Source organism: Mesocricetus auratus, unplaced genomic scaffold (assembly GCF_017639785.1).
Source record: "Mesocricetus auratus isolate SY011 unplaced genomic scaffold, BCM_Maur_2.0 Super-Scaffold_4256, whole genome shotgun sequence".
In the NCBI taxonomy this organism is placed as follows: Eukaryota; Metazoa; Chordata; class Mammalia; order Rodentia; family Cricetidae; genus Mesocricetus; species Mesocricetus auratus.
The window spans coordinates 48,857,737-48,884,918 of record NW_024429182.1 but is presented as its reverse complement, the minus strand read 5'-3'; the positions used below and the strand labels follow the sequence as shown (position 1 = coordinate 48,884,918).

At 44.1% G+C, this 27,182-nt stretch overlaps 1 protein-coding gene across 1 annotated transcript; it reads left to right on the top strand.

Moving 5' to 3' along the window:
* The first annotated feature begins 51 nt into the window (after window positions 1–51).
* On the top strand, window positions 52–27,182 carry Ddb1 (damage specific DNA binding protein 1). Its single transcript, XM_005063837.4, has 27 exons — window positions 52–258; window positions 1,349–1,497; window positions 2,257–2,373; window positions 2,693–2,914; window positions 5,141–5,255; window positions 6,701–6,798; window positions 8,016–8,174; window positions 10,311–10,394; window positions 11,231–11,347; window positions 11,917–12,019; window positions 14,363–14,438; window positions 14,529–14,637; window positions 17,089–17,267; window positions 17,368–17,531; window positions 17,609–17,716; window positions 17,870–18,077; window positions 18,838–18,933; window positions 19,026–19,137; window positions 20,461–20,584; window positions 20,934–21,098; window positions 21,399–21,493; window positions 23,038–23,208; window positions 23,624–23,733; window positions 24,170–24,339; window positions 24,440–24,542; window positions 25,831–25,954; window positions 26,437–27,182. Exons 1-27 carry the CDS (start codon window positions 198–200, stop codon window positions 26,518–26,520), a joined length of 3,423 nt encoding a protein of 1,140 aa, XP_005063894.1. The 5' UTR covers window positions 52–197; the 3' UTR covers window positions 26,521–27,182.

Sequence of the window (27,182 nt, the reverse complement as noted above, 5' to 3'; positions counted from 1 at the left end):
GTAAGTCCTCCAAGAGGCCAGGTGAGGCTGTCCCGAGATCCTCCGCGCCGGGCCTCTCTGGCCTGCAACGTGTCTCAGGGGTGGAGGCAGTGGCCACGGAGTTGGCTGTGTGAGGGTCGGGGTTCCCTGTCTCTTCGCTCGTGCCCATCTTTCTACCGTCGCTCTAGGCTCCCCTCGGGCCGGCCCAAGGCCTCAACATGTCGTACAACTACGTCGTAACGGCGCAGAAGCCTACCGCAGTGAACGGCTGTGTGACCGGTGAGGCTGCCCCGGCCGGAGACCCCGGCGAGGGAGGGAACCCGGGCCTAGGGAGGCTGGCGGCCCGGGGGCGGCAGGAGCAAGACTTGGGCCCCGGGAATGGAAGCCGCGGGCAGCCACGGAACGTCCCTCTCAGCTCGCGGCCTCAAAGGAGCTGTTTGACCACGCGCCTTTTAGGCAGCGGAAGCTGTTTTGAGGGTCCTTTTTGCTCGCAGGAGGTCACTTAGCTTTGAGGACCGGCCCAGGCCCGGTGGGACACAGAGCCGAGTATGAGTTGTGTGTGCAAGGTTAATTGAGCCTCGAAGCTGGCTTCATGGGGTCAGGGGAAAGGCGAGATGAAGATGGGGGTTTGGGAGAGGGCAGAATTTTCCGGTGGGTGTGCAGGAGGTGTAGGAATTTGAGTTATTTCTGCACCCCTCTTCCCCCCCCAAGAGGGTGAGCGGCCTTCTCCAGACCCACCCTTTTGCCTGGGGGTGTTGTTTACTCGAGGGCGCTGCCGGAGAACAAGGCTTGGTTGGCCGGTCAGTGCTTGCCTTGTTGTGTGCATGGCAATCACATCCCCAACCAAAGAACATTCATCCCGAACTCACATTTTCAGTTGAATGTTCAGCCCTCAAGCTCGTGTATTTATGTAAATACTAATCATGATATCAGAACAAAAGTTTCTTGTTCAGAAAGCTACAGAGGGCTAAGCGCTGTATTGGTAGATTGCTCGGGAGGCAAAGGGGTGTGTGTAGACAACACAGAAAGCTCTAAGAGTTTTTCTTCATTTTATCTTTCTGGTGAAAGTTCTGTGAGGCTTTGGATGGGAACTCAAAGAGACACACACTTTATCCATCACCTTCAACTACAGTCTGCTGTTCTGATTTAAAAAGGAAAACCCAACAGGACCATCAGAAGGGTTTTTGTGTTCATAATCTGTTGAAGGACAGGCTTTGCCCAGTATGTAGTACATTTTTTTAAAGCCTGATTGAGAAAGTAGCTTTGTTGAGTGTGTGAAGTGACACATGGAGATGTCGTTTGGCGACGAGGCGAGGTACCTGAAAGACCCATTTTTCAGCTTCAAAAGTTAGAGGCTCTCTTCTTTCAGGACACTTTACTTCTGCCGAGGATCTGAACCTGTTGATTGCTAAAAACACAAGATTAGAGATCTATGTGGTCACTGCGGAGGGCCTACGGCCAGTCAAAGAGGTGGGCATGTATGGGAAGATTGCAGTCATGGAGCTTTTCAGGCCCAAGGTAAGTGTTCCTACTTGGGGTAGACAGTGAAAGAACCCTTAGTTATGTGTTTTATATGATTCCCTGGGATCGGTGAAGACATAATAGAGAAACACTCTTCTTGGGAATGGTAGTCTTTTACAAGCTTCTTATGAGGGGAGATTTATTTACCAAGTTGGTTTCTTTTTTTCTTTGTTTTTGTTTTCTGAGACAGGGTCTCTGTGTAGCCCTGGAACTCACTCTGTAGACTGGGCTGGCCTCCCATGCAGAGTAAGGGGTGCACCACCACTGCCCAGCCTTATATCCGGTTATCTTAACAGTTTCACCATTACAGTTAGAACCATTGTAACAACAGGAATATTTCTGAGGACCGTGTTAGTAAGAGTTTACAGATCTATTGTAGCTTTCATTGTTATTGTTACAGATTTTTCTCTCCATATACTTAGATGAAGGGGAAGCATTGCATTCTTTTAGAATTTGAATAGAGTGAGTTGAATTTAAGATTAAAATAAATGAGTACCTTGCTCATGGAGCCGAGAGATGGAGAATTGTGATAGCAAGGACTAGGTGTTTACCAGCTTCAGTCCTGGCCTTTTGTACATCCCCTTAGGGCATGTGTGACATGTACATGTTTCAGACTCTGAGTGTTTTCTCTGTAGGGAGAGTAGAATTCGGAAAGTTCTTTAGAAGCTTAGCGTGCCTAAAGAATGTTTAAAAGACTGAACAGGTTGTTCCTGTTTTTGAAAGAACTTCTTTTGATGCTTTAATGTTGGATTCCAGGGAGAGAGTAAAGACCTGTTGTTCATCTTGACTGCTAAGTACAATGCCTGCATCCTGGAGTATAAGCAGAGTGGCGAAAGCATCGATATCATTACGAGAGCCCATGGCAATGTCCAGGTGAGGTGGCTACTTGAGACTGATCAGTTTTTCTGGCAGCACTGTTGTGATTCAGTGAGGAAGCGGGGACTGTCAGGGCATCATACTGTGTGATCAGAGAAACGCGAAAGCCCACATGGCTTGAATGGTTTTGATAGTCCAAGGGAAAGTGAATCATTCACCTAGCCACTCATGGGAGAAACAAATGTGTTGATGTTTGGGCTCCCTGGCATGTCAGGTGGTCTTATCTGGCTGGGAAAGCACTGTACTTACTGTACCCAGTATTTTCTCTTTGTTGGACCATTGAGCTTCTTCCCTAATACCAGTTTTCCCCCCACAGGACCGTATTGGTCGACCCTCAGAGACTGGCATCATTGGTATCATTGACCCTGAGTGCCGAATGATTGGTCTGCGACTCTACGATGGCCTTTTCAAGGTCATTCCTCTAGACAGAGACAATAAAGAGCTCAAGGCCTTTAACATCCGCCTAGAGGAGCTGCATGTCATTGATGTTAAGTTCCTGTATGGTTGTCAAGCACCTACCATCTGCTTTGTCTACCAGGTACAGGTCTGAGAGGGAAAGACTGGTTTGGAATGCTGGGAGTGGGATTTTGCCAAAGGAATGTCTGCCTGGATTTGGTAGCAGCGTAGGGAGAAATGTTGACTATTTTCTAAAACATTTTGAACAAAATAGTTATATGAGTCAGATTTTTTTTCCTTTTTTGCTTTTTAGTGTTGTTACTAGTACTTGTTTGGGGATAGCAAATACTGCTGGCTTTATAGCAGGTTTTAATCCTGAGATTATACTCCAGTTGTAGGCCTTGGGGATTTTATAGAGTGACCTAGTTTATCCTTTGTTTGAATCTCTTACCAGCATGCTAGAGGATAATAAAAGCTTAACTGCAGAGAAATGATTCAGAACTTGCCTTTACAAGCCAAGAGAAAATATCTTGGTAGTGTCTTACTTTAGTCTTTGAAAGAGGTTCGTGTTTTGTCTAGCACTCACTTTCTGGTGACTTGCTGGCTCTTGACTTCTATTTTAGTCAGTGTCTAAAATTTTAGCAGAGCTGATCCTGGGCAGCTGTTCTCTGGTTCAGATTTGTTAGTGGGGGTGGGGCACAGAGAGCCAGACTAACATGCCAGCATCTTGGTAAAACCTCAGCCTTTAACAAAGGACTAGGCTGCATGAGGTCAGGTTACTTGCCTGTGGTTGAATAAGGGACAGAAGGGAGTGATTGTTCACTTCCATGTAGAATGGTAGAGTATGTGCACCTGAGAACACTCACAGATAGCTCTGCAGGGTAACGGAAATGTGGTATGTGGGGTTTGCTTATGTTTTTTGGTATCACTGTAAATGCTATAGTCCTGAGACTGATTAACATAAGGTGGAATAAAGCTGGAACTAGTTGAGGATAATTTGATTTATCTTGTTGGCTATCAGAACTGAAATAAACAACTTTGAGTTTCTCTTCTTTTTTCAGTTTTGTAAATAATCAGGTTATTAAAACAATGGTGTTGACTACATGGGGCTGGCTCTGGCTCTGTCTGTTCTCAGGCCAGGGATGCTAATTGTGAATGCTCTTTATTTCTCTGTGTGTCTCAGAGGCCCAAATCCATCTTCACTTGAACTTTTGTGAAGATAGGTTTTTCCCTGTCTGTTGATGGAAAAGTTTTATCAACTGAAAGTAACTGGCTTATGCCAACAGTAGAGTTTGATGTATACTAAGCACTTCACGGGCTGTCACAGTGACTGAGATGTACGCCTTGCCTTGAAACACGTGATTAAATTCCTTCCATGGTTTCTTAGACTTTGGTCTGAGCTTGATTGAAGCCATCTTCTGTTGGCTGAATGTCGTTTTCTCCCCTGCTCTTTAGCCTCTTAAAGGTGACTTTGGCAGCCCCAAGACTGATGTGAGTCATGATTCCAAAAAAGGAGGGGAAGAGTCACGATTCAGAAAAAGGAGAGGAAGATGGAGTTGACAGTGGCGGGACTGAAGCGTTTTTGACTACCTTTAAGGGAGCAATAAGTTCTATTGTCTCTGCGGTCACGTCTTCCGAATACTTTTGAGAATTGTGTCAAACAGGGTCTGGGTAGATGGCTCAGTGGTTAAAGAGCTTGATGTGTAAGCATGAAGACCAGAGTTCTTATCCCCAGAACCCTTGGAAAAGACTGGTGGGTGTGGCAACCTGCCTGTAATTTCCAGCCTTAGAAGGCAGAGGCAGGGGCTCTCCAAAAGCAAGCTGGCCAGCAAGACTAGCCACATAGGCATGGTCTAGGTTTGATTGAGAGACCTGTCTTAGTGAATAAGGTGAAAGCAATTGAAGATATTTCCCAACATCAGCCTGGACCTCCACATTTACTTGCACACATGTGTATGTGTATCCCCTCACTCATACATAAAAAAAAAATTGGGGAAAAGGAATTGTTAAAACAATTCTTTTTAATTTCTTAGATCTAGCTGTAGTGTCTCTCCTTGACAGCACGTGAAGAGCCTACAAAAGTCCCAGGGTGTATCTCACAGTTATATGTCACAGTGTGGCAGGTTCCGTTTTCTATTTAAACTTTGCTGATTGCTTGAATTATTAGAAACAGCACATCTTAGACCCTGCAGTCTGATCAGAAATTAATCACAGGCTCAGCAGATGACTGTCAGTATCTTGACAGATACGGTCAGGAAGGTTTGTGTGACAGGATTATCAAATCCTGGGTGGTGGTGGCTTGTCCCTTACAGGACCCCTACAGTCTGGGTCACCTTAGCAACTAAGCATTCCACCCTTTCCACCCAAGGATCCTCAAGGGCGGCATGTGAAAACATATGAGGTGTCTCTTCGAGAGAAGGAGTTCAACAAGGGACCTTGGAAACAGGAGAATGTAGAAGCTGAAGCTTCAATGGTGATTGCAGGTTGGTAGATCTGGGGGAAGTTGTGTCCCCTATGTCTGATTTGGTTCCCTGAGCTTGTATGGTGTTACCTTCTCTAAGTTTTCTTCCTAAATGGTTTTTTTCCATTTCTGACTTTTTTCCTTTTTCTTTTGGTTTTTGGTTTTTCAAGACAGGGTTTCTTTGTGTAACAGCCCTGGCTGTCCTAGAACTTGCTCTGTAGACCAGACTGGCCTCTGCCTCCCAAGTGCTGGGAATAAAGGCATGCGCCACCGGTGCCGGGCCCATTTTTAACCTTTAAGATTTTTTCCAAAACTACACAGAGAAACCCTGTCTCGAAAAAAACCAAAAAAAAAAAAAAAAAGATTTTTTGTTCCTTCCCCAGAGGTATAAGTTTGCTTTTGGGGTGTAGGCATTGATTGTAAAACATTGAGGTAGATTTGCAGAGTGTCATGTGGAGTTTTCTCGTCATATTTGATAACTGAAGGGAACCAATGGAGCTTAGCGAATCTGACTTCTTTCACAGATGAGGAAATAGGCCAGTGGGACTAGCTCAGGCCTGCACATAGGTGGTAAAGCCTGGGCTAGGATCCAGGCCTATCACCCTTCATCTTATACTCTTCCCCCCTTACCTTATCGTCTATCTCAGCCAATAGGAAAGTTTTTAAAATCCTAAAACAAGGGGGCTGAGAGATGGCTCAGAGGTTGAGAGCACTGGTTCTTCCCAAGGTCCTGAGTTCAATTCCAAGCAACCACATGGTGGCTCACAACCATCTATAATGAGAGCTGATGTCCTCTTCTGGCCTGCAGGCACACATGTATGCATAATTAATAAATCTAAAAAAAAATCCTAAAACAATTTTAACTCTTAAAGGTGATTTTGATGTAGGCAGTGAGAATCAAGCTAAGGAACAAGGGTAGAGATAAGGAGCCAAGTAAAAGCCTTTTGTTATAAAAGGTCAGAAGTGTAGGAGAGAGACTGGACAGGGGTTAGAGGTGCATGAGGAAAAAAAAGGATTGAGAATATTCTCTACTCTTCTGAACTACAAAGCACCAAGACATTTTAAAAAATTACCAGTGTCTGTAGATTCTGTAGATGGAGGCTTGGGAATCACTTGAACCTAGGAGTTTAAAACCAATGTGGGTAATGTAGGAAGATTCCCATCTTGGTGCTTTGTAATTCAGAAGAGTAGAGCTCCAGGACTAGGGATGTAGTTGAGCAGTAGAATATCCACTTAGAATGAGGACACCCTGGGTTTGATGCCTAGCACCACCAGAAAGAGTCAGGTCTCAGCAGACCCCACCAAGATTTCTAAGATAGGATCCTCAGAGTCCTACATGTGTGGTAATATTTCTTGGGTTTTGATTTCCTTTTTAAATGATTGTTTTAACTAAATCAGTACCTTTTCTGCCTCTCTTGGCAGATCCAAAATACTGAGCCTTTTAATGGTGCTGTTTTTCTTCTGTAGTCCCAGAGCCTTTTGGAGGTGCCATCATCATTGGACAGGAATCAATCACCTACCATAATGGTGATAAATACCTGGCAATCGCTCCTCCTATCATCAAGGTGAGCAAGTGTTTTACCTTTTTCTTCCTTGCATCTTTATTTCCCTTATTCTTTACTGGGCTCCTCCTTTTCCATCTGTCAAGAAGAGATTCATACATGTCTATCACACTGGTTACTAAGGATGTAGCATGTTGGTTACTCTTGGGGAAATGTAGAGTGAGAAGCCTGGTTTTGCTTGGCTTGCTTGCTAACCAGAAGAAATATTGTTTACTCTTTTGAAATATTGTAACATTAAGAACAGAAAGTTTGAGGTTTAGAATTTACTAGTATGTTTGAGGCTTTGGGTTTAATCCCCAGCCACCTCGGAAAAGAAAAAAAGAATTTTAGTGAATTCTATTGAATGTAGTACTTTTAGGGCTCAGTACATTGATAAATTATATAGACTTTTAAAAATGAGTCATAATGGGGACTGGAGAAATGACCACAGTGGTTTAAGAACACTGGCTACTCTTCAGAAGACCCAGGTTTCATCCCAGCATGCACGTGTCAGTTCACAACTGTCTATAATTCCAGTTCCAGAAGATCTCATGCCTCTTCTGGCTTCCATGGGGCATGGCACATACACGGTGTGCAGACATACATGTATTCTGGCAAAACACCCACATACCTAAAATAAAGAATTGAAATTATTCATAAAAATTTTTAGGTCTTACTACTTTAAACCATGAACGTTAGACCATAAAAGCTTAATCTTTATTTATTTATTTTTTGGAGTATAAGTAATCTGGCAGCATTTGTAGTGCAGTGAGTACGTGTAACTGCTTACTATTGTGTTTACACACACATATACACACACACACGTATGTATGTATGTATGTATATATGTATGGGCTTTTATTTTTCTTTTCTGTGGTGGGAACTTGAACCCAGAGCATCACATCTTACATATCCTAGCTGAAATCTGTAACACTGAGCTACAACTTAAACTCAAGTTCTTAAGTTCTTCTGTTCCAGGTCTATATGTGTTTCTGTTTTTCATAAGTAATGAGTAAAATTTTAAGGTATATTGATTTACCTCTTTAGAAAATTATCTTCAACATATAAAGGCTGCCTATTTACTGTCTTACATGTTTTATAATCTGACTGATTTTGGAGATAAAATGGCTGAGTTTGGATTAGGCAGTGAGTGGCTGGCCCAGTAGGGTTTGGAAAGCATTACTAAAGGCTTTTCATTTGGAAGATTCTAACTGTAATGGCTGCTTCTTCCTGGTTGGCAGCAAAGTACTATTGTGTGCCACAATCGGGTGGATCCTAATGGCTCACGATACCTTCTGGGAGATATGGAAGGACGACTCTTCATGCTACTTTTAGAAAAGGAAGAACAGATGGATGGCACTGTCACCCTCAAGGATCTCCGAGTGGAACTCCTTGGAGAGGTAGGACTTGTCCCTGTTCCTGTCTTATTCTCCTAGGTGCTTAGTCACCCCAGATGTGTGGTCTTGCAATTCTACTTTGGAAATTAGGATGCATAACACTCAATAAAGGGTCATCAGTTCTACTGTGGAAGTTGTTTTGTGTATGTGTGTTTTGTTTTGTTTTGTTTTGTTTTTGAGACAGGGTCTCACTATGTAGCGCTGTCTTTGTAGACCAGGCTGGCCTTGAACTCAGCTCCACCTGCCTCTGCCACCTGAGTGCTGGGATTAAAGATGTGTACCACCACTGCCTGGTGTTCTTTTTGGTTTTTTTTTTTGTTTTTGTTTGTTTGTTAGTGTTTTTCCAGATAGTGTTTCTCTGTAACCTTGGCTGTCTTGGAAGTCACTCTGTAGACCAGTCTGGCCTGGAATTCACAGAGATCCCCCCTGCTTCTGTTACCCAAGTGCTGGGATTAAAGGCATGTGTCTCTATGCCTGACTTTTTATTTGATTTGTTTGTTTGTCTGTCTTGAAGTTGGTTTTGAATGAGTTAAATGAATTTACTATATGAGAATTTCACACACGGCTGGGTGGCATCAGAATCATAAAAAGAAAGTGAAATGGCCGGAAGTAGTGTGCATCTGTGATCCTAGCATTTAGGCTAAAGCAAGATACTGGCAAGTTCAAGGCTAGCCTGGGCTACATAGCTTATTGCCATCGCCACCCCCTCACCCCTCCCACCTCAGCCCCCAAACAAACAAGCCAAAGACCGAGGCCCTCAGCATATATTACAGTTGTGTGACTTGGCCTTCTTGTGAGATTCCTAACAGTGAGAGCAGGGGCTATCTCTGACTCTGCTGCCTGCTTTTGGAACCCATTCCACCTGCCAGATTGCCTCATCCAGCCTTAATAGAAGAGGAGGTGCCTAGTGTCACTGGAACTTTATAAGCCATGGCTGGCTGATAGCCATGGGAGGCCTGCCTGTATCTGAAGAGAAACAGGAGGAGGAGGAGGAGTGAAGGCAGGGGAAGAACTGGAAGGAGAGGAGGGAGGGGACAATTTGGTTGGGTTGTGAAAACAAAAAAATAAAACAGCAAAAACAAAACAAAACAAAAAACCAAAAAGTGAAAGCACAAAAAGAAGACAGGAAACCTAAGCATAAAAGGAAAACAGATTAATGTTAATGAAATCTGGGAAGAGCTCCCAAAAGACTTTTTTTGGTTTTCCCAGACAGGGTTTCTCTGTGGCTTTAGAGACTGTCCTGGAACTAGCTCTTGTAGACCAGGCTGGCCTCGAACTCACAGAGATCCGCCTGCCTCTGCCTCCCGAGTGCTGGGATTAAAGGCGTGCGCCACCAACACCCAGCCCCCAAAAGACTTAATACTTTTTACAGTTTTATTTTTATTATGATTTTGGTTTTTTGGGACAATTTCTCTATAGTCCTGGCTGTCCTGGAACTTGTTCTGTAGGCCAGGCTAGCATCGGAGTCACAGAGATCTACCTGTTTCTGCCTCCTGAGTGCTGGGATTAAAGACGTGTTCCACCACCACCACAGGGCTTTATTATTTTAATTACTGACATTTTCAGTATTGTTGTATCTTGTTCATATTAAGCATCTCTCCAGCTCTCTTCTGGCAAATTAATACTTACACAGTGAGTGACTTTGAGAGATTTCTGATTATTTTGTGACTAGAGGTGTTGGGTTTAAAGTTACTGCTTGGAGGGGCTGGAGAGATGCTTCAGAGGCTAAGAGCACTGACTGCTCTTCCAGAGGTCCTGAGTTCAATTCCCAGCAACCTCATGGTGGCTCACAACTATCTGTAATAATGCCCTCTTCTGGCCTGCAGGCATACATGCAGACAGAACACTGTATACATAACAAATGAATAAATAAATCTTTAAAAATAAAGTTACTGCTTGGAACTAGCACCCACAAAATAATAAGTTGTGTTTTTTTCTTGGTGGAATGGTGTGAGAAGTGGACAGTCACAAAGTTCAGGGATGTAAGAGACGTGTGATTGATGTGCCCTGGGGATCTGAATTGTTTACCTAATTATGGCTGTGGGGGTGGCCTTTCAGGAGTTACAAGGTTAGGAAGGACAATTCTGGTGACCCTAAAGTGTTAATTCTAATTTCTCCGATCTGCTGACTTCCTTCTAGACCTCCATTGCAGAATGCCTAACATACCTCGATAATGGTGTTGTATTTGTTGGATCTCGCCTGGGTGATTCCCAGCTCGTAAAGGTGAGAAAACATCAAATTCCTGGTTTTCTTTTCACTGTACTCATTATGCCTCTCAGTGCTGTCTTGTTTATCCACATTTCTGCTATCTACCTCTTGCTTGATTAATTTAATTTCTTACCTGTGTCTTAATGGTTCTTTAGTAAATATGTCGGGCAGAGTGAAGGTCCCTATACATTTAGTGATGAACAAGACTAAACTTTCACCCTGAAGTGGATCATGGTCTAGCATAATAGATTATTCCCTTTTATTATATACAGACTTTGGTCATTCCCCCTAGGAAAATGCTTTTAAACATTTTAATGTAATTGATTTGTTTGGTATTTTTTGAGTCAGCATTTCTCTGTGTAGCCCTGGCTGGCTTGGAAATCACTGTGTAGACTAGACTGGCCTCGAGCTCTAAGATCTGTCTGTCTCAGCTTCCCAAGTGCAGGCATTAAAGGTGTGTGTCACCATGCTTGGCTTAACATTTTAATTTTTAAAAATGTACACCTTCGCTGGGCATTGGTGGTGCACGCCTTTAATCCCAGCACTCGGGAGGCAGAGGCAGCCTGGTCTACAAGAGCTAGTTCCAGGACAGCCTCCAAAGCCACAGAGAAATCCTGTCTAGAAAAAAAAAACAAAAACAAAAAAAAATGTACAGCTTCTCTGATGCTTATGCATGAGACTACAGGTTTGAATTTGCTGCCTGGTTAGTGGGACTGGCTTTGTTTGGCAGCAGTCCCCTTCTGTAAGTATCTTTTGGAGTACAAAGGACGGATCTAGCAGGATTGAGTTTCTTTTGGATAATGTGGTCCTATTAGGGATGTTCTGTGACTAACATTGTTCTTCCCTCTTAGCTCAATGTCGACAGCAACGAACAAGGCTCTTATGTAGTGGCCATGGAAACTTTTACCAATTTAGGACCCATCGTGGATATGTGTGTGGTGGACCTGGAGAGACAGGGACAGGGTCAGGTAAGGGAGTTGTCTGGAAATAGATGCTTAGTTGCCTGTTCAGCTGTCCTTGCTTGCTTATCTAGAATGAGGAGTGTGCATTGAAAATAAGTAATATTAAGAGTCTGTTTACTAATCCTGATGGTGTGAGGATATCTACCATCATTGTGTGGCTGTCTTGATGTGACAGACACTGTCTATTCATTATCTGTAATTTCATGAGCACCTTGTCTGATATATTCTTGGTCATCCCAGAAGTAGGGAAACTTTAAGACTGAGAAAGATGAAGTAATAATTTGCCCAAGGTCACCTTGTAAGTAGCAAATTACTATGTCTGACTCTAGCTCTTTGTAGTAAACCAGGTTCCAGGATCTAAGCAAGCTTGCTTGGAGCAGAGATAGGAAATTTTTGCTTTTTGAGCTAGGGTATCTTGTCTGCTTGGTAAATTTAAGGGACTTGGAGATCAACTTCTGCTAGGTCTGAAGTCTCAAATCTAGTTCCACAGTAAGGTTCATGGGATTTAGGGCTGGCATGATACAACTGCCCAAGTCTATTGAGGGGTTCTTGAGAAACCTTTTCTCTACTTGCAGCTGGTCACTTGCTCTGGGGCTTTCAAGGAAGGTTCCTTGCGGATCATCCGGAACGGAATTGGAATCCATGAGCATGCCAGCATTGACTTACCAGGCATCAAAGGTAGCCTCTGGTGGACAAAGAATGCAGCTCTTACTTGAGTGACTTTGGCCTTTGGCTTCATTACATGTTGTGAAGGCATTTTGGTGAGAGCTAAAAGAAACCATCAGACGAGGAGTAAGAAAAATCATAATGACAGATCATGGATAGTGTGTGTGTTTAAAGTGCTAGTGAAGACTTTAAAACAATGAAAATTGGGTGCTAGTGTAGAAGAATAAGGAAGCAGGCACTGACTCTAAGGAAACTGATGGAAAAGGAAAGGCTGTTGGTGAGACTTTTTATAAGCAAATTGGGCATAGTAATGCACACCTTTAACCCCAGCACTCGAGAGGCAGAGGCAGGTGGATCTCTGTGGGTTCTAGGTCAGCCTCGTGGTATACTATAACTTAAAACCATGACAGAAATGATACCAAACAGCTATCTTATCAGCAAGTGGGAATGAACTAACCTTAACTGTTATGAAGGAAAAATGGTCACACTAAATCATACAGCAAAATCAACTCAAAAAAGCAAGTCAGGCTCTAAACAGTTATGTGAATTTAGAAAGAAAATGAACATTTAACTACAAAACTCAAGAGTCAACTGAACCACTGTAGATAATCAAATGTGTTAAGAAAGTAGGCTCTAAGAGGAACAGACTGAAACAGCTTTCATGTGAGCACAGTTAATTAGATGTAGAATTGAATTGGGTGGTGGTGTGCATGCCTTTAATCCCAGCACTTGGGAGACAGAGAAAGGTGACTCTCTGAGTTGAAGGCCAGCCTGGTCCAGGAGGTCCAGGCCAGCCATAGCTTTTTCTTAGTTGACCTAAATTAGTCCACATAGGAAAAGAAAGAATAGTGAGGAAAAACTTTGAAAAAATCCAGTGGGAAACTAAACTATGTTTCTAGGCCTCAACTGAAAGTGGAGTTGGTAGTTGGTGGTGGGTGCAGCACACTAGTAGAACACTTGCTAGCATGGAAAAGGCCCTCATTTTTGTTTGTTTGTTTGAGACAGGGTTTCTTTGTGTAGCTTTGTAGCCTGTTCTGGAACTAGTTCTTGTAGATTAGGTTTGTCTCGAACTCACAGAGATCCACCTGCCTCTGCCTCCTGAGTGCTGGGATTAAAGGCGTGCGCCACCACCCCCTGGCAAGGCTGTCATTTTGACCCCTGTTACTGCAAAAGGTGGTATACATCTATAGTGCACCTGCTTAGAGGCTTCACAGGATTGCTTGACTCTAGGTTATCAGAGCCAAGCTGGGCAACATAGCAGAACCAAATGGTTGGGTTGGTGCATGGATAGAAAGGGTCTATGGGGATTGGTCTAGAAACAGACATAGTTCTACATAAAAATGTGTTGTCGGTGGTGGCATTCCAGTTCAGTGTGACATATATGAGACTTCAATTGATAGGACTGGGATGACTATAGCCAAATGGGAAGGATAAGTTTGGGCCTAACATATAAAGAACTAGGACAAGACGTTTATGAATTTCCTTATAATTTTGGAGTAGAAAAGATCATTTATCTTTTTAAATATTGGAGATTGAATCTCTCCTACTAAGCAAACATTCTACCCTTGGTTGTAACCCTAGTTTTGAAAGATCCTGTTTCAAAAGAATAGGTTGGAGCCAGACGTTGGTGGCGCACACCTTTAATCCCAGCACTCGGGAGACAGAGGCAGGTGGATCTCTGTGAGTTGGAGACCAGCCTGGTCTACAAGAGCTAGTTCCAGGACAGCCTCCAAAGCCACAGAGAAACCCTGTCTCAGAAAAAAAAAAAAAAAAAAAAAGAGTAGGTTGGAGAGTGATTGAGGAAGGCACCTAGTATGAACCTCAGTCCTCTGTGTTCCCGTGTACTTGCATTCCTGCCCAATGAAGTAGTCAGGTACAGGAAATAAGACAGTCTTGATAGGACTGTTGGCATGTATTGTTAAAAGGCAAGGTGTAGCATACTGTATGATAAATAATTTCACATTTGTATTTGCTCGTAATACAAATCTTATTTCCTTAGTAGAAACAGTAGTATGAACAATAACTCCTGCTGACTACTAATTTGGGGGATAGGTCAAAAGAGGTATAAGGTGAGACTTTGTATATATTTAAAAAACCAAACAACTGCTGCTGGGAACTTAACTGGGACTTCACATTCTAGGTAAATGCTCTGTCATTGAGCTGCATTCCACAGCAAAACATCCAACAGTTTTTAAAATATGACTTCTTCAGAGTCTAAGTACCAGGAAGGAACAGAATGGATACCAACTCAGGACTGTTGTGACTCAAGGATTTCTGCCCCTCTCATTGCATAGGATGCCTTCTCTTGGGTATTGATCCATAGTGTGCTGCTTTATGCTTCATTCCTTGTTCCAGGTTTATGGCCACTGCGGTCTGACCCCAGTCGTGAGACTGATGATACTTTGGTACTCTCTTTTGTGGGCCAGACAAGGTAAGGACAGGTCTGTTGCTGCTTATGGAATGAAGGTGCAAGGTTGGGAAACTGGTCTCAGACTGACTTGAGCCTTCCATTTTGTTGCAGAGTTCTCATGCTAAATGGAGAGGAAGTGGAAGAAACGGAACTGATGGGCTTTGTGGATGATCAGCAGACTTTCTTTTGTGGCAACGTGGCTCATCAGCAACTTATCCAGGTAAAGGGTTAGAGGGAGCAATGACCATGAATTTGATCCTACTCAGAATTCAAGAGTGGCTGCTACTAGATTTTTTTTTTTTGAGACAGGGTTTCTGTATTGTTTTGGAGGCTATCCTGGAACTTGCTCTGTAGACCAGGCTGGCCTCAAATTCACAGAGATCCGCCTGCCTCTGCCTCCTGAGTGCTGGGATTAAAGGTGTGTGCCACCAACGCCTGGCTAGCTGCTACTAGATTTTAAATTAATCTGTTTTTATGGCACTAAAAATAATGTAGATTTTGGGGATGGGATGGACATGCTGAATATATTTGATTTCTTGTTATGCAGAGGTTAACTATTAGCTTTGAAGTAGATACTTTTAGCTTTGTTTTCTTCTCATCAGCACATGGACTTCAATTTACATTTCCTATAGGTTGGGATTATTACAAATATTTTGTTTTTAGCATTATGTCTTTTGAGACACTGATTTCTACCGTAATTTTAACACTGACAAAAATACTTGCTTTTTGTTTGTTTGGAACAAGGTCTTTCCCTAGCTATCCTGGAACTCAGTATGTAGACCAGGCTGGCATGGAACTCTCAGAGATCCACTTGCTTTTGCCTCTCAAGTGCAGGGATTAAAGGCATTGCCACCATGCCCAGCCCTACCCAAGAATGTTTGACAAAAAAAAGGGGGGGGGGAATATAGCAAAACATGAATGATAAAAACAGTTTAGTCATATGTTAACACCTGTATTACTGATGGCAGGCATTTGGTGTATTCATTATGCAAAGCGCTTGTTCTGTGCTAGTCTTTTCTTGACATCCATCTTCACAGAGGGACAAATGACCATCAGTCTCTTTTCCATGAGAATTTTGTTTCTGAATGCTTTCCCAACACTCATCCATCTTTTTTTTTTTTTTTTTTTTTTTTTTTTTTTGGTTTTTCGAGACAGGGTTTCTCTGTGGCTTTGGAGGCTGTCCTGGAACTCGTTCTGTAGACCAGGCTGGCCTCGAACTCACAGAGATCCGCCTGCCTCTGCCTCCCAAGTGCTGGGATTAAAGGCGTGCGCCACCAATGCCCGGCTCCCAACACTTATCCATCTTTTCAAGTTTGGGGTGACCTGATGCTCTCCTTCTTGCCATCCCCAGGGTAGGCAGGATATTTTAATGCCTTAGTATTGAACAGCTGTTCATCTTTACCTACTGGTCTTTCTTTAAGCCAGTTGGCAGAAGTAAATTGCTAAGAATCCAGAAGGCAAGTTCTGTAGGTTTGTAGGCCAGGTGTGGGAAGAGCGCAAATAATGACTGTTTGACAAGTATTATCTGAATATTCGTGTCAAGATACACTGGCTCACCTATCATTAAAAAGCTTTCATTTCTAATCATGTTGGGTAAGATGAATTAATAGTCAATAGTGTCATCCTGCTTTTTATTAGAGTTGTAAAATAAATATGCTTCATTTTAAGGAGCAGGGTTTAGCTCAGTGGTAGTTTTGCTTAGCTATGATACCCAAGCACCAAAACAAGTTCTAGTATAGCTTTGCGGCCATTACTAAGGAACTTTAAATAATTTTAATTACTTGTGCCTAGTAGAGAACATGTTTATTTTAGAGATCTGATTTTAAGGTTAAGAAAAACTGTGAGCGTGGTAGTCCTTGGGTCTGACCCCATTGATACTTAACTGAGTGTTACAGTTGTCATTGCCCCAGCAAGCTTCAGTTATAAAATACAATCTCTATCTCCGCATCCTCTCATACACAGGTGTCTAAGCATTAAGTAGCATAAAGTCAATTTCTTAGAGTAAGAGTGATGTCTAGGCCGGGCGTTGGTGGCGCATGCCTTTAATCCCAGCACTCGGGAGGCAGAGGCAGATGGATCTCTGTGAGTTTGAGGCCAGCCTGGTCTACAGAGTGAGTTCCAGGACAGCCTACAAAACAATACAGAGAAACCTTGTCTCGAAAAATCAAATTAAAAAAAAAAAAAGTGATGTCTATTGTAGTTATTGGGAGACTTTGGGGAAAAGTACACAGATTTGGCTCTCCACGTTGGTGAGTCATCCATGGATTCAGCCAACTGGATTTCATCAAAAAAAAAAAAAAAGTTAATTGTGTCTGTATTAAACGCACGCACACACACTGCAGTGTATATGGGGTGATGGTATCATTATTCCCTAAGCAATGTTTATCCAGCATTTACATTGTCTTAGGTCTTGTAATCTGGGTTTAATTCTCACCTCCAGAATAAGTAATCTAGAGATGACTTATAGGATATGGAAAGTTACACATAGGTTAGGTGCAGATGCTATACCATATATGAGGGATTGGTGCATTGCAGATTTTGGTGCCCTTGAGGGTTCTGGAACCAGTGGCTTGACTGTATAGCAGAAGAACTGTAGTTTATTAATGTTCTAACTAGGGGGTAGCAGTGACCCCTTTTTGCAGATGCTTGGAGATATCTGTTCTTTCTCTAGATCACTTCAGCATCTGTGAGGTTGGTCTCTCAAGAGCCCAAAGCTTTGGTCAGCGAGTGGAAAGAGCCTCAGGGCAAGAACATCAGTGTGGCCTCCTGCAACAGCAGCCAGGTGGTTGTTGCTGTGGGAAGGGCACTGTACTACCTTCAGATCCATCCTCAGGAGCTCCGGCAAATCAGGTGCGTGTGTGCCTTTATGTTTGCTCAGTATCCACTGCTCTGTGGAGCTTCCTTGGTCCCTGAATCCCTTCCTGTGCCATATTCATTCCTCTTTGTTTAGCCACACAGAGATGGAACATGAAGTGGCTTGCTTGGATATCACCCCATTAGGGGACAGCAATGGGCTGTCCCCACTTTGTGCCATTGGTCTCTGGACAGACATCTCAGCCCGTATCTTGAAGCTCCCATCCTTTGAACTACTGCACAAGGAGATGCTAGGTGGAGGTATGTGCTATTGATATCTTGGGTTAGGATCCCAGTCAGGATATGGAGCAAGGATTCAAAGTCCCTCTTTCCCACAGAGATCATTCCTCGATCTATCTTGATGACCACCTTTGAGAGCAGCCATTACCTCCTCTGTGCCTTGGGAGATGGGGCTCTTTTCTACTTTGGGCTCAACATCGAGACAGGTGAGAAAAAACACGTGATTGAAGGCTCTTTCAGAAATAGTAGAGTTGGCGGTGCTGTGGTCTTAGCTTTAGAATGTGACTTTGAGCCTTAACCAGGCAACTGTTGTCCTATTTATTTTCTTCCCTTCTTTCTCATGTCATACTTTTTTGCAGGCTTGCTGAGTGACCGCAAAAAGGTGACTTTGGGCACCCAGCCCACAGTGTTGAGGACATTCCGTTCTCTTTCTACCACCAACGTCTTTGCTTGCTCTGATCGGCCCACTGTCATCTATAGCAGCAACCACAAGTTGGTCTTTTCCAATGTCAACCTCAAGGAGGTGAACTATATGTGTCCCCTCAACTCAGATGGCTATCCTGACAGGTGAGTCTGTATTCTTGAGCAGGAGTCACTGACTGAGGGCATTGTGTTGCTCCTCCCACCGTCTTCAATGTCCCCACTCCAGCCTAGGTTTTCACGAGTATCAAAGTCAGTAAATAGCTGTGATGGGAAATGTGAGATGGGAATTTTTTATTAGAAACACCTGTAAGCTTTTGCAAGGCTGAGGTGGGACCATGGGTAGTATAATCCTGAAAAGAACAGCACAGGGATTTTTTGAGTCCTCAGATTCTGAGGTGATTAGGCTTTATAATCTGTATATTCTAAGGGAAGAGCATGAGGAGTGACAAGGTTTCACTCTAACTCTGGCTGGCAGAGAACTCAGAGATCCACCTGCTAGGATTAAAGGTGTATGCCATCACACCTGGCATTTTAATTTTGAACTAATTAGATTTAGTGATTATTATGTACTCCTCCAGTTCCACTCAGCAGTCATGGGGGAAGGTACTCGATATAAATAAATTGCTAAAAAATACTGAGGGGCTACGCTGCCAGTGAACCTTTGGTATGTGAGATTCACTCTTCTACCTTGAACTGTGAATTTCGACCTTAACCAAAGCTGTTAGGCCTACTCAGACCAGTTATGTAAGAGCATTGGTGGACCAGGCATCAGAATTAGGTCTTCCCAAGTGAATTGGCATGAGTTGGTGTTAAGACTCTGCTTTGGAGCAAGCTGGTGTCATTCTGTCATGGAGAATCAATCCTTTCTTGTGAAGTCACTCTCAACTGCAGACCTTCTTTTCAGTCTGGCATTGGCCAATAACAGCACCCTCACTATTGGCACCATTGATGAGATCCAGAAACTCCACATTCGCACGGTTCCCCTCTACGAATCTCCCAGGTGAGTGCAAACTGGAGGAGATGCAGAGGGAGCTGGTAGGTAGTGTCTCAGACTTTTTTGAGTGACACTGTTCTTCCGTACTTGTTTTGCAGGAAGATTTGCTATCAGGAAGTGTCTCAGTGCTTTGGGGTCCTTTCTAGCCGCATTGAAGTCCAAGACACTAGTGGAGGCACAACTGCTCTGAGGCCCAGTGCCAGCACCCAGGTGAGAACAGTAGGCAAAGAAAGATGGCAGTAGGAATGGGCAAGCTTTCTGCAAAGGGTGGCATAGGAAAGAATGTGGCTTTGCAGAATGTATGGACTTTGTCCCAACTACTCACCTTTGCCCCAATAACATCAAAGACAGCATGCTTAGCTGGGTTGCAATAAAACTTTTTTTTTTTTTTTTGGTTTTACGAGACAGGGTTTCTCTGTATTGTTTTGGAGGCTGTCGGTCCAGCCTGGCCTCGAACTCACAGAGATCCGCCTGTCTCTGCCTCCCGAGTGCTGGGATTAAAGGCGTGCGCCACCACCGCCCGGCTACAATAAAACTTTTACGTAGACACACAGTCATGTAACTCAGTGGCAGAATACTTGACTACATCTACAGACACTGGCTTCCATGCCCGGCACCACATACACAGAAACAACCCTCATTCCAGACTTCATAGCTATTGTTTGATAACCTTACAAACTGATCAGTTCCCTCTTTTATCAGTTTGAATGCTCTGTGCAATGTGTGCAGTTTAGGGCAGAATGGTATAATAGACAATAGTATAATAATAATGAAACCCAGTAGAATTGGTGTTTTGAGGTTTATTGCTAGCTGTGTGACCTTACTTGGGCAAAACTAACCTTCGGTATGGCTTTGTTTTGTTTTGTTTTTGTCTGTGAAACAAGAATTATCATAAAGGTAACCTTTAAGAGGCACATAATTCCATGGAGATAGGGGTGGATCAATTTCTTCCATGTGTTCTCCCTTCTTGTACTACATATCTGATAGAATTACCTCCCTTAATCCAAAGTACAAAGATCTTCTCTCCATTTACATGTGTGAGAGTTTTCATGAATACAGGTGTGTGTATCATGTGTGCCTGCTGCCTGAGGAGGCAGATTCCCTGGAACTGAAGTTGAAGAGGCACTATGTGGGTGCTGGGTCCTCTGTAAGAGCAGCAAGTACTCTTAACTGCTGAGACATCTTTCTAGCCTCTTTACTCCATTTTTGTTAGTAACTTTTCCTGTTACTGGTGGAGTCCATTACTTTGTAGGTTGCTTGTGAGTTCATCTTTTTCGTTTTGCATGATTGACTTGCAACATTGGTATTGAATTGTCTTCTATGATCCTTTGATTTTGGGCCAACATATCATTTGCATGTGTGATCTGGCTCATTACTTTCAGGTTCCAGTGTATTCTCTGAGACACTCTGTTCCTTAGGCTCTGCTGCTCTGCCAGCATTAGCCTTCTTGGTCATCCTCCACGCACATGCCTTGTGCACCTCCAGCCCCTGTTCTGCTTTAAGAGGAATGGCATGCCTTTTCTCTGTCTACAGGCCCTGTCCAGCAGCGTCAGCTCCAGCAAGCTATTCTCTAGCAGTACTGCTCCTCATGAGACCTCCTTCGGAGAAGAGGTGGAGGTGCACAACCTCCTCATCATTGACCAGCACACTTTTGAAGGTGCAGATGAGCTTTTCTGTCCTTTTCATACATTCTCTCTGTAAACTAGCCTATTCTGGGATCTAGAATGTTTCTGGATCCTGACAGGGTGGTAGACTCTTCTAAGAGGAAAAGCAAGACTGGGGGTGGGGTAGAGAAAACACCACTGACACCCATCAGTTGCTGTAAATATGGAGCGTTGGGCATCCTGTCGATGGCTTAGGCTAGGTGCCATAGACAGTCTGAAAAGGCAAGGGCAGCTAGTGGCTCACGTTCTTATACTTCCTAAGCCACAGCCTCACAGAAGCATGTGATTATAAGGGGGAATGGAGGTAAGTATCATCAGTCAGCCATCTCTCTCCTCTCCTAGTGCTTCATGCTCATCAGTTTCTACAAAACGAGTATGCTCTCAGCCTTGTCTCCTGCAAGTTGGGCAAAGACCCCAACACATACTTCATTGTGGGCACAGCTATGGTATATCCTGAAGAGGCAGAGCCCAAGCAGGGTCGTATTGTGGTCTTCCAGTATTCGGATGGTGAGTGGGCAGTGTCCTGATTATGAGCAATGTAAAGTCCTGGGAAAGCAGGTAGCCTTTTAAGATCTCAGAGCCTAAATAGAAGGCCTTGGACTGAGAGGCAGATCTTGGTACACACTGGAGTCACTCCCATTGTCTTGGGACTTGTGCGTCAAGCTGTGTTTCATGTCAGTATATACTTACTCTATTGGGTTTTCATTTGAGAGGTTGCATGCACTTTAGCCAGAGGGGCATTTTACCTTAATTAGGTAAAATGTGGGCTTATAAAAGAAACTAAAGAGTATCTCTCCTGTCCCCCAGGAAAACTACAAACTGTGGCTGAAAAGGAAGTGAAAGGGGCTGTGTACTCTATGGTGGAGTTTAATGGAAAGCTGCTAGCCAGCATCAATAGCACGGTGAGGTCCATTGCATGTGGTCTTCATGCACTTCAGCTTGCACACTTTTGTCTCTTAAAGCTTCTAGGAGTTGCATGTGTATTTTAGGGATAACAGAAGAGTGGGAATAATGGACTCTGAGCTGGAAATTGGGGCACTGAGGTTCATCTGGGCTTTGGATGGACTTGGTTATGGGAACTTCCATGGTTTGGTTTGGTTTTGGGTTTGATTTTTTTGTGACAGCATCTCTATGCAGCTCAGGCTGTTCTGGAACTCACTATGTAGATCAGGCTGGCCCTTAGCTCACAGAGATCTGCCTACTTTCTCTGGAGTGAGTACTTGGATTAAAAGCATGCACCGCTGTGCTGGTTCCCATATTTTTTATTAGATCCTGAGTGCTATGGAGATTAAGCAAAGGGTAAGGGTTGTGGCCTCTGTAGTGAGGTATACAATATCAAAAGAATGTTTCATTTAAACAGAGTGAACCAACCCATATTTCTGTTAGTATCTTTTAACTACTAGTGTACAACTAGGAAAGATGTGTAGCTTGATAAATATTGGAAGTACCTTTTCTGTGAATAGTAAAGTCACCAAGGATTATAGTCCTGTTGTAGGGGTTGGGGTGAGAACTAGGTGACTGCTTCAGAGTGTGTTGGGATGTGAACTTCAACACTGGGAGAACATCTGATAGCTGCTGAGGTGGTCCTTTGCTAATGAATAAGGAAGCAGGGCCACATTTCAGTCAGGTGCAGAGTGCAAATCTAGGGGGCTAGGACTCTGGGGGAAAGTGAAAGAGGTCATGGCTTATACATTCTGCTAAGAAGTTTATAGATGTGCAGAAGCTGTGGTGAGATTATCTGGGCCCTGAAGGATCTGCCAGGGAGGCCTGTCAGCTCTGATAAGTTTATCTTTTGGAGCCCTGGACCATGCTGAATACTGGTTGTGAAGCTCCTTCATTCTTTAAAGAATAATTGTGGTAGAAAAGAGGATTTTTTTTTCCTTCCTTCCTTCCTTCCTTCCTTCCTTCCTTCCTTCCTTCCTTCTTTCCTTCCTTTCTTTCTTTCTTTCTTTCTTTCTTTCTTTCTTTCTTTCTTTCTTTCTTTCTTTCTTTCTTTCCCCCGTGGGACAGTAGAAGTGACCATACAATCTATCACTAGCATTTTTGGTTGGGTATTTTCATTGTTTCTTCAGGAATGAACAAGCTTGAGAAGGGTTCAGATAGGTAATATTTTTTCGTTTCTGATTAAGAAATTGTGCAGATGATTTTCTCTTTCTGCAGCTTAGTTACCAGACTTTACCCACAAAAGGACAGGGCCCTTACAGTGTTAACATTTACAAGATCATCTCCTTTATTTAGTTCCTTCTATGTTAAATCTTATTCCTAATTTTTAACACTTACTTGATTTTCCTATTTCAGCATGTGTATGCATACTGAAATAACTGTTCACTCTAATATCACATAGATGGTTTTCCAGCCTACTCTGCTCTGTAGGGAGTATAGGATTGAGTGGGGTTAGTCATTCCCAAAGGCTGGGCTCCCAGGCTTATGTCTCTTGCCTTCCCAGGTGCGGCTCTACGAGTGGACCACAGAAAAGGAGCTCCGCACGGAGTGTAATCACTACAACAACATCATGGCCCTCTATCTGAAGACCAAGGGTGACTTCATCCTGGTGGGCGACCTCATGCGCTCAGTGCTGCTGCTTGCCTACAAGCCCATGGAAGGAAACTTTGAAGAGGTAGTGTAGGACTTGAACTCAGACCTCTTGCTTACAATATTACACCTTGCTAGTGTTGAGTGGCAAAGGGTAGTCAAGTCCAGTGGTGAGGGTCCTTCCTCAGCCACATTCTGTGTCCATTGAGTTTTGTAGAAATCTCCTCCCTTGCCTCGACTCGCCTCACCGACCTTGACATCAAACAGGCTCCATCTCTGGGAATTCTAGCCAATGGCCTGTGTTGGCCAGTTTTCGGGTGAGGTGAGGTGAGGTGGGAGGGGATGGGGATGAGAGAGAATTGCTAAGGTGGCCATTATCATACACAGGGCTGCACCTTCTGCAGGTCGGGCCTTGGCTACTGACCAAAAGCTTGATGAGTTTCAGAGTTGGGTTCCATACACACTGCAAACTTTACTTACTATTCCTTGTTTATTTTCAGATTGCCCGAGACTTTAATCCCAACTGGATGAGTGCAGTGGAAATCTTGGATGATGACAATTTCCTGGGAGCTGAAAATGCCTTTAACTTGTTTGTATGTCAGAAGGACAGGTGCGTGGCCTTTGCAGGAACATGACTAGGGCTGGGCCTATGGGTCTGTGGGGCTGAGCATGTTGGGTGCTGTATGGGGCTTTAGTATGCCCCTTGATGGGTAGAATTTCCTTTCTAAGCCGGGCGTTGGTGGCGCACGCCTTTAATCCCAGCACTCGGGAGGCAGAGGCAGGCGGATCTCTGTGAGTTCGAGGCCAGCCTGGTCTACAGAGTGAGTTCCAGGACAGCCTCCAAAGCCACAGAGAAACCCTGTCTCGAAAAACCAAAAAAAAAAAAAAAAAAAAAAAAAAATTTCCTTTCTAAAAGCCAGGCTTTGTAGACTGCCTGTCAGATGGTCTTTCTAGGATATTCAACACATAGTACTTTGTCAAACCTGGTCCTTCATTTAGGCCTCCTTAGCAGATGGGTTCAGAAAGTGACATCTCATGTCTTTCAGTGCTGCCACCACTGATGAGGAGCGGCAGCACCTACAGGAGGTTGGTCTCTTCCACCTGGGCGAGTTTGTCAATGTGTTCTGCCATGGCTCCCTAGTTATGCAGAATCTGGGCGAGACTTCTACCCCTACACAGGGGTCGGTGCTCTTTGGCACGGTCAACGGCATGATAGGTAAGGTCACTCCTTTAGGGCATACTCAGCTGCAGCAAGCTTGTCCCTGGTTTGTCTAGGCTCTGAAGTGTCTATAGCTCACTACCCCCTTCTTTCACAGGGCTGGTGACCTCACTGTCAGAGAGCTGGTATAACCTCCTGTTGGACATGCAGAACCGACTCAATAAGGTCATCAAAAGTGTGGGCAAGATCGAGCACTCCTTATATCCTTCCTGCCCAGAGTACTTATCTGCTGGGGAGCACATTCCAGCTCATGCAGAGAGCTGTGTTTATCTTGAGTTGGTTCTGGAAATGTTTTGCTAGGGTTTGCACAGAACAGGGTTTTTTGTTTTTAACTTCATGTGTGTATAAGGAGGGCAGGGGTCAGCCTCAGGTATCATTCTTCAGATGTCCACCATGGTTTTGGAGCACTATTTCTTACAGGACTGTGGAGCTCACTGTGTAAGCGAGACTGACTGGTTAGTCAGTGAGCCCCAGTGGTGCTTCTGTCTTTGCTTCTCGAGTGCTGGGATTATAAACTTGTTCCCCACGCTCAGCTTTTTCATAGGTGCTAGGGGTCAGACTGAGGTCCTCATGTTTGTGTAGCAAGCACCTTACTGACTAAACTGTTTCCTCAGCCTGTCTTTGCAATTTTTGAGTGTAAAAATTTTCAGGCACCCAGCCATGGCACACACACCTTTAATCCCAGCACTTAGGAAGCAGAGTCAGGTAGATCTCTGTGAGTTTGAGGCCAGCCTGGTCTACTGAGCAAAGTCCAGGACAGGCTCCAAAGCTACAGAGAAATCATGTCTCAAAACTTCTCCCCCCCCAAAATTTTTTTTCCAGGCACATACAGTAGTAAAGGGGTGGTAGTGTAATGGATCCTCACAGTGAGTCATAGCAAGCTGTGATGTCTATCTTGTTTGGAATATAGAGTTATGTTGAGTTCCTCTACCAGGCCTACCTTAAAGAGAGCTCAGGTCCTTGTAGGAGCACATCCTTTGAGGGATCAGAGGAGCAGGGGAGAGTGAAGAAGCTGAAACTCCAGAAACTAAAGGATCAGCCATCCCAGGACACCAGAGTTCCTTCCTATGCAGAAGCAAGCAGTTCAGGTCCTCCCAGGCAAGGCATGGAAAGGTACCTACCTATGTGACTGGCCCAGGGAGGACTTCCAGTAGCCTGCTTTCTCCCTACGCATTAGTTTATTTAGGGTCTTGAGGCTAAAATTGGGTGGGTGATATGGACATCAAATTCACCTGAAACACTTTTCGAGACCATGTTTGTCTGGACTTTGCCATACATAACTTTTTAAAGGTAACTCTAATTGAGAACCATTGGTTTACGCAACAATTTTACATTTCCTTCAGGTCCAAAAGTATCCAAAAGTAGTATGAGTTTTAGTAGAAACATTGTTTCCTATTCTACTTCAACTCCCTCTTGCTCGGGGGCAGGGATGAATGAGAGCAGGGGTGTTTGCAGATAAGCTACATTCTTTAACTCAACTCTGTCCACCTGGAGATCCTTTCACACTGAGAGAAAGACAGAACCAGCCACAGGCTTCATCGATGGTGACCTGATTGAAAGTTTCCTAGATATCAGCCGCCCCAAGATGCAAGAAGTTGTGGCAAACCTTCAGGTGAGCTGTGTTATGTTCATGCTAGGCCTTGATGACTCCAGGTTTTTCCAGAATTCATTGGGCTGGTGGCCCTCCATAACAATGCTCATCACCTAAAGAGGATTCTAAGGGAAAGGTGGGCTTGTGGGTGGGTAGCTTGTGTTGGGAACTCTTCCTGAGTTAGCCCCTCCACTTTAGCCAAAGGCTTGGGCTCTGTGGCAAGACCAGAAAATAGAAGGTGGAGTTAAGTTTCTATAGGAAGTAAGCTTTACCAATTCTGGAGTTCAAGAGGGCTCTCACCAGGGAGGGTGCTTTTGGGAGGGAATATTCAGTAGTGGAGGACTCAGAGCCAGCTTAACTGACCAGATCCCTAGGGACTAGAGCTAGCTTTTTGGTGAAACCTTTTTCCTTGCTGCAACAGTGGTGGCAAGTAGGTATCTCCTAGCCTGCTGAGATGAGAGTACCTTCTTATCGACATGGCCCTTCTCCCTGTCTTGTTTCAGTATGATGATGGCAGTGGTATGAAGCGGGAGGCGACTGCAGATGACCTCATCAAAGTCGTGGAAGAGCTAACCCGGATCCATTAGCCAAGGACAGGGGCTCTTTTCCTGACCCGTCCTAAAGGCACTGCCCTCCTGTCCTCCCCTCCCTTTCCCATCCTTGTGTTCTTGGCATGGGAGGCTTTTCTCTAAGCGCCTACCCCTAGAGCCACAGCTGACCTGTGTGGAAACAGGGCTTTTTATAACTAAAACCAGTTCACTAGAGAACTAGGAATGGGCTGAAAGTGGAATATTTTCTCCCTGGATTTTTACCAGCCATCACCTTGGACCACCAAGCCTTGAATGGTGTTGCCAGTTGGCTCCTTCTGGGGGAGGACTTTTGCTGCTCTTTGACCAAGAAGCAGCTCTGCACGTATGTGTGTGATACCCACACTCATGCTTTGTCCTCTGCTGTCTTACGTAGGTTGTGGGTGTGGGGAGGTTGAGGTAGGGGGAAGAGGGTCGAGAGGGTTTCATTGTCTTGAAGTGAGAGCTTCCGTTTGCTTTCTTCTCTTGCCTCTGAGAGCATCAACCTGAAGGCATATCAGGCCATGGGCTGCCTGAGTGGAAACCTGGGATGGTGGATAATTCCCAAGCCACAGCCCTTTTGTCTCGGGGAACTCCCTTCTTCACAGAGAAGGAGGTAGGGGGCTGTGAATTGCTTGTTAGTTTCTGAATTTTACCAAATAAAGTAGAATCTAAGAAGAAAA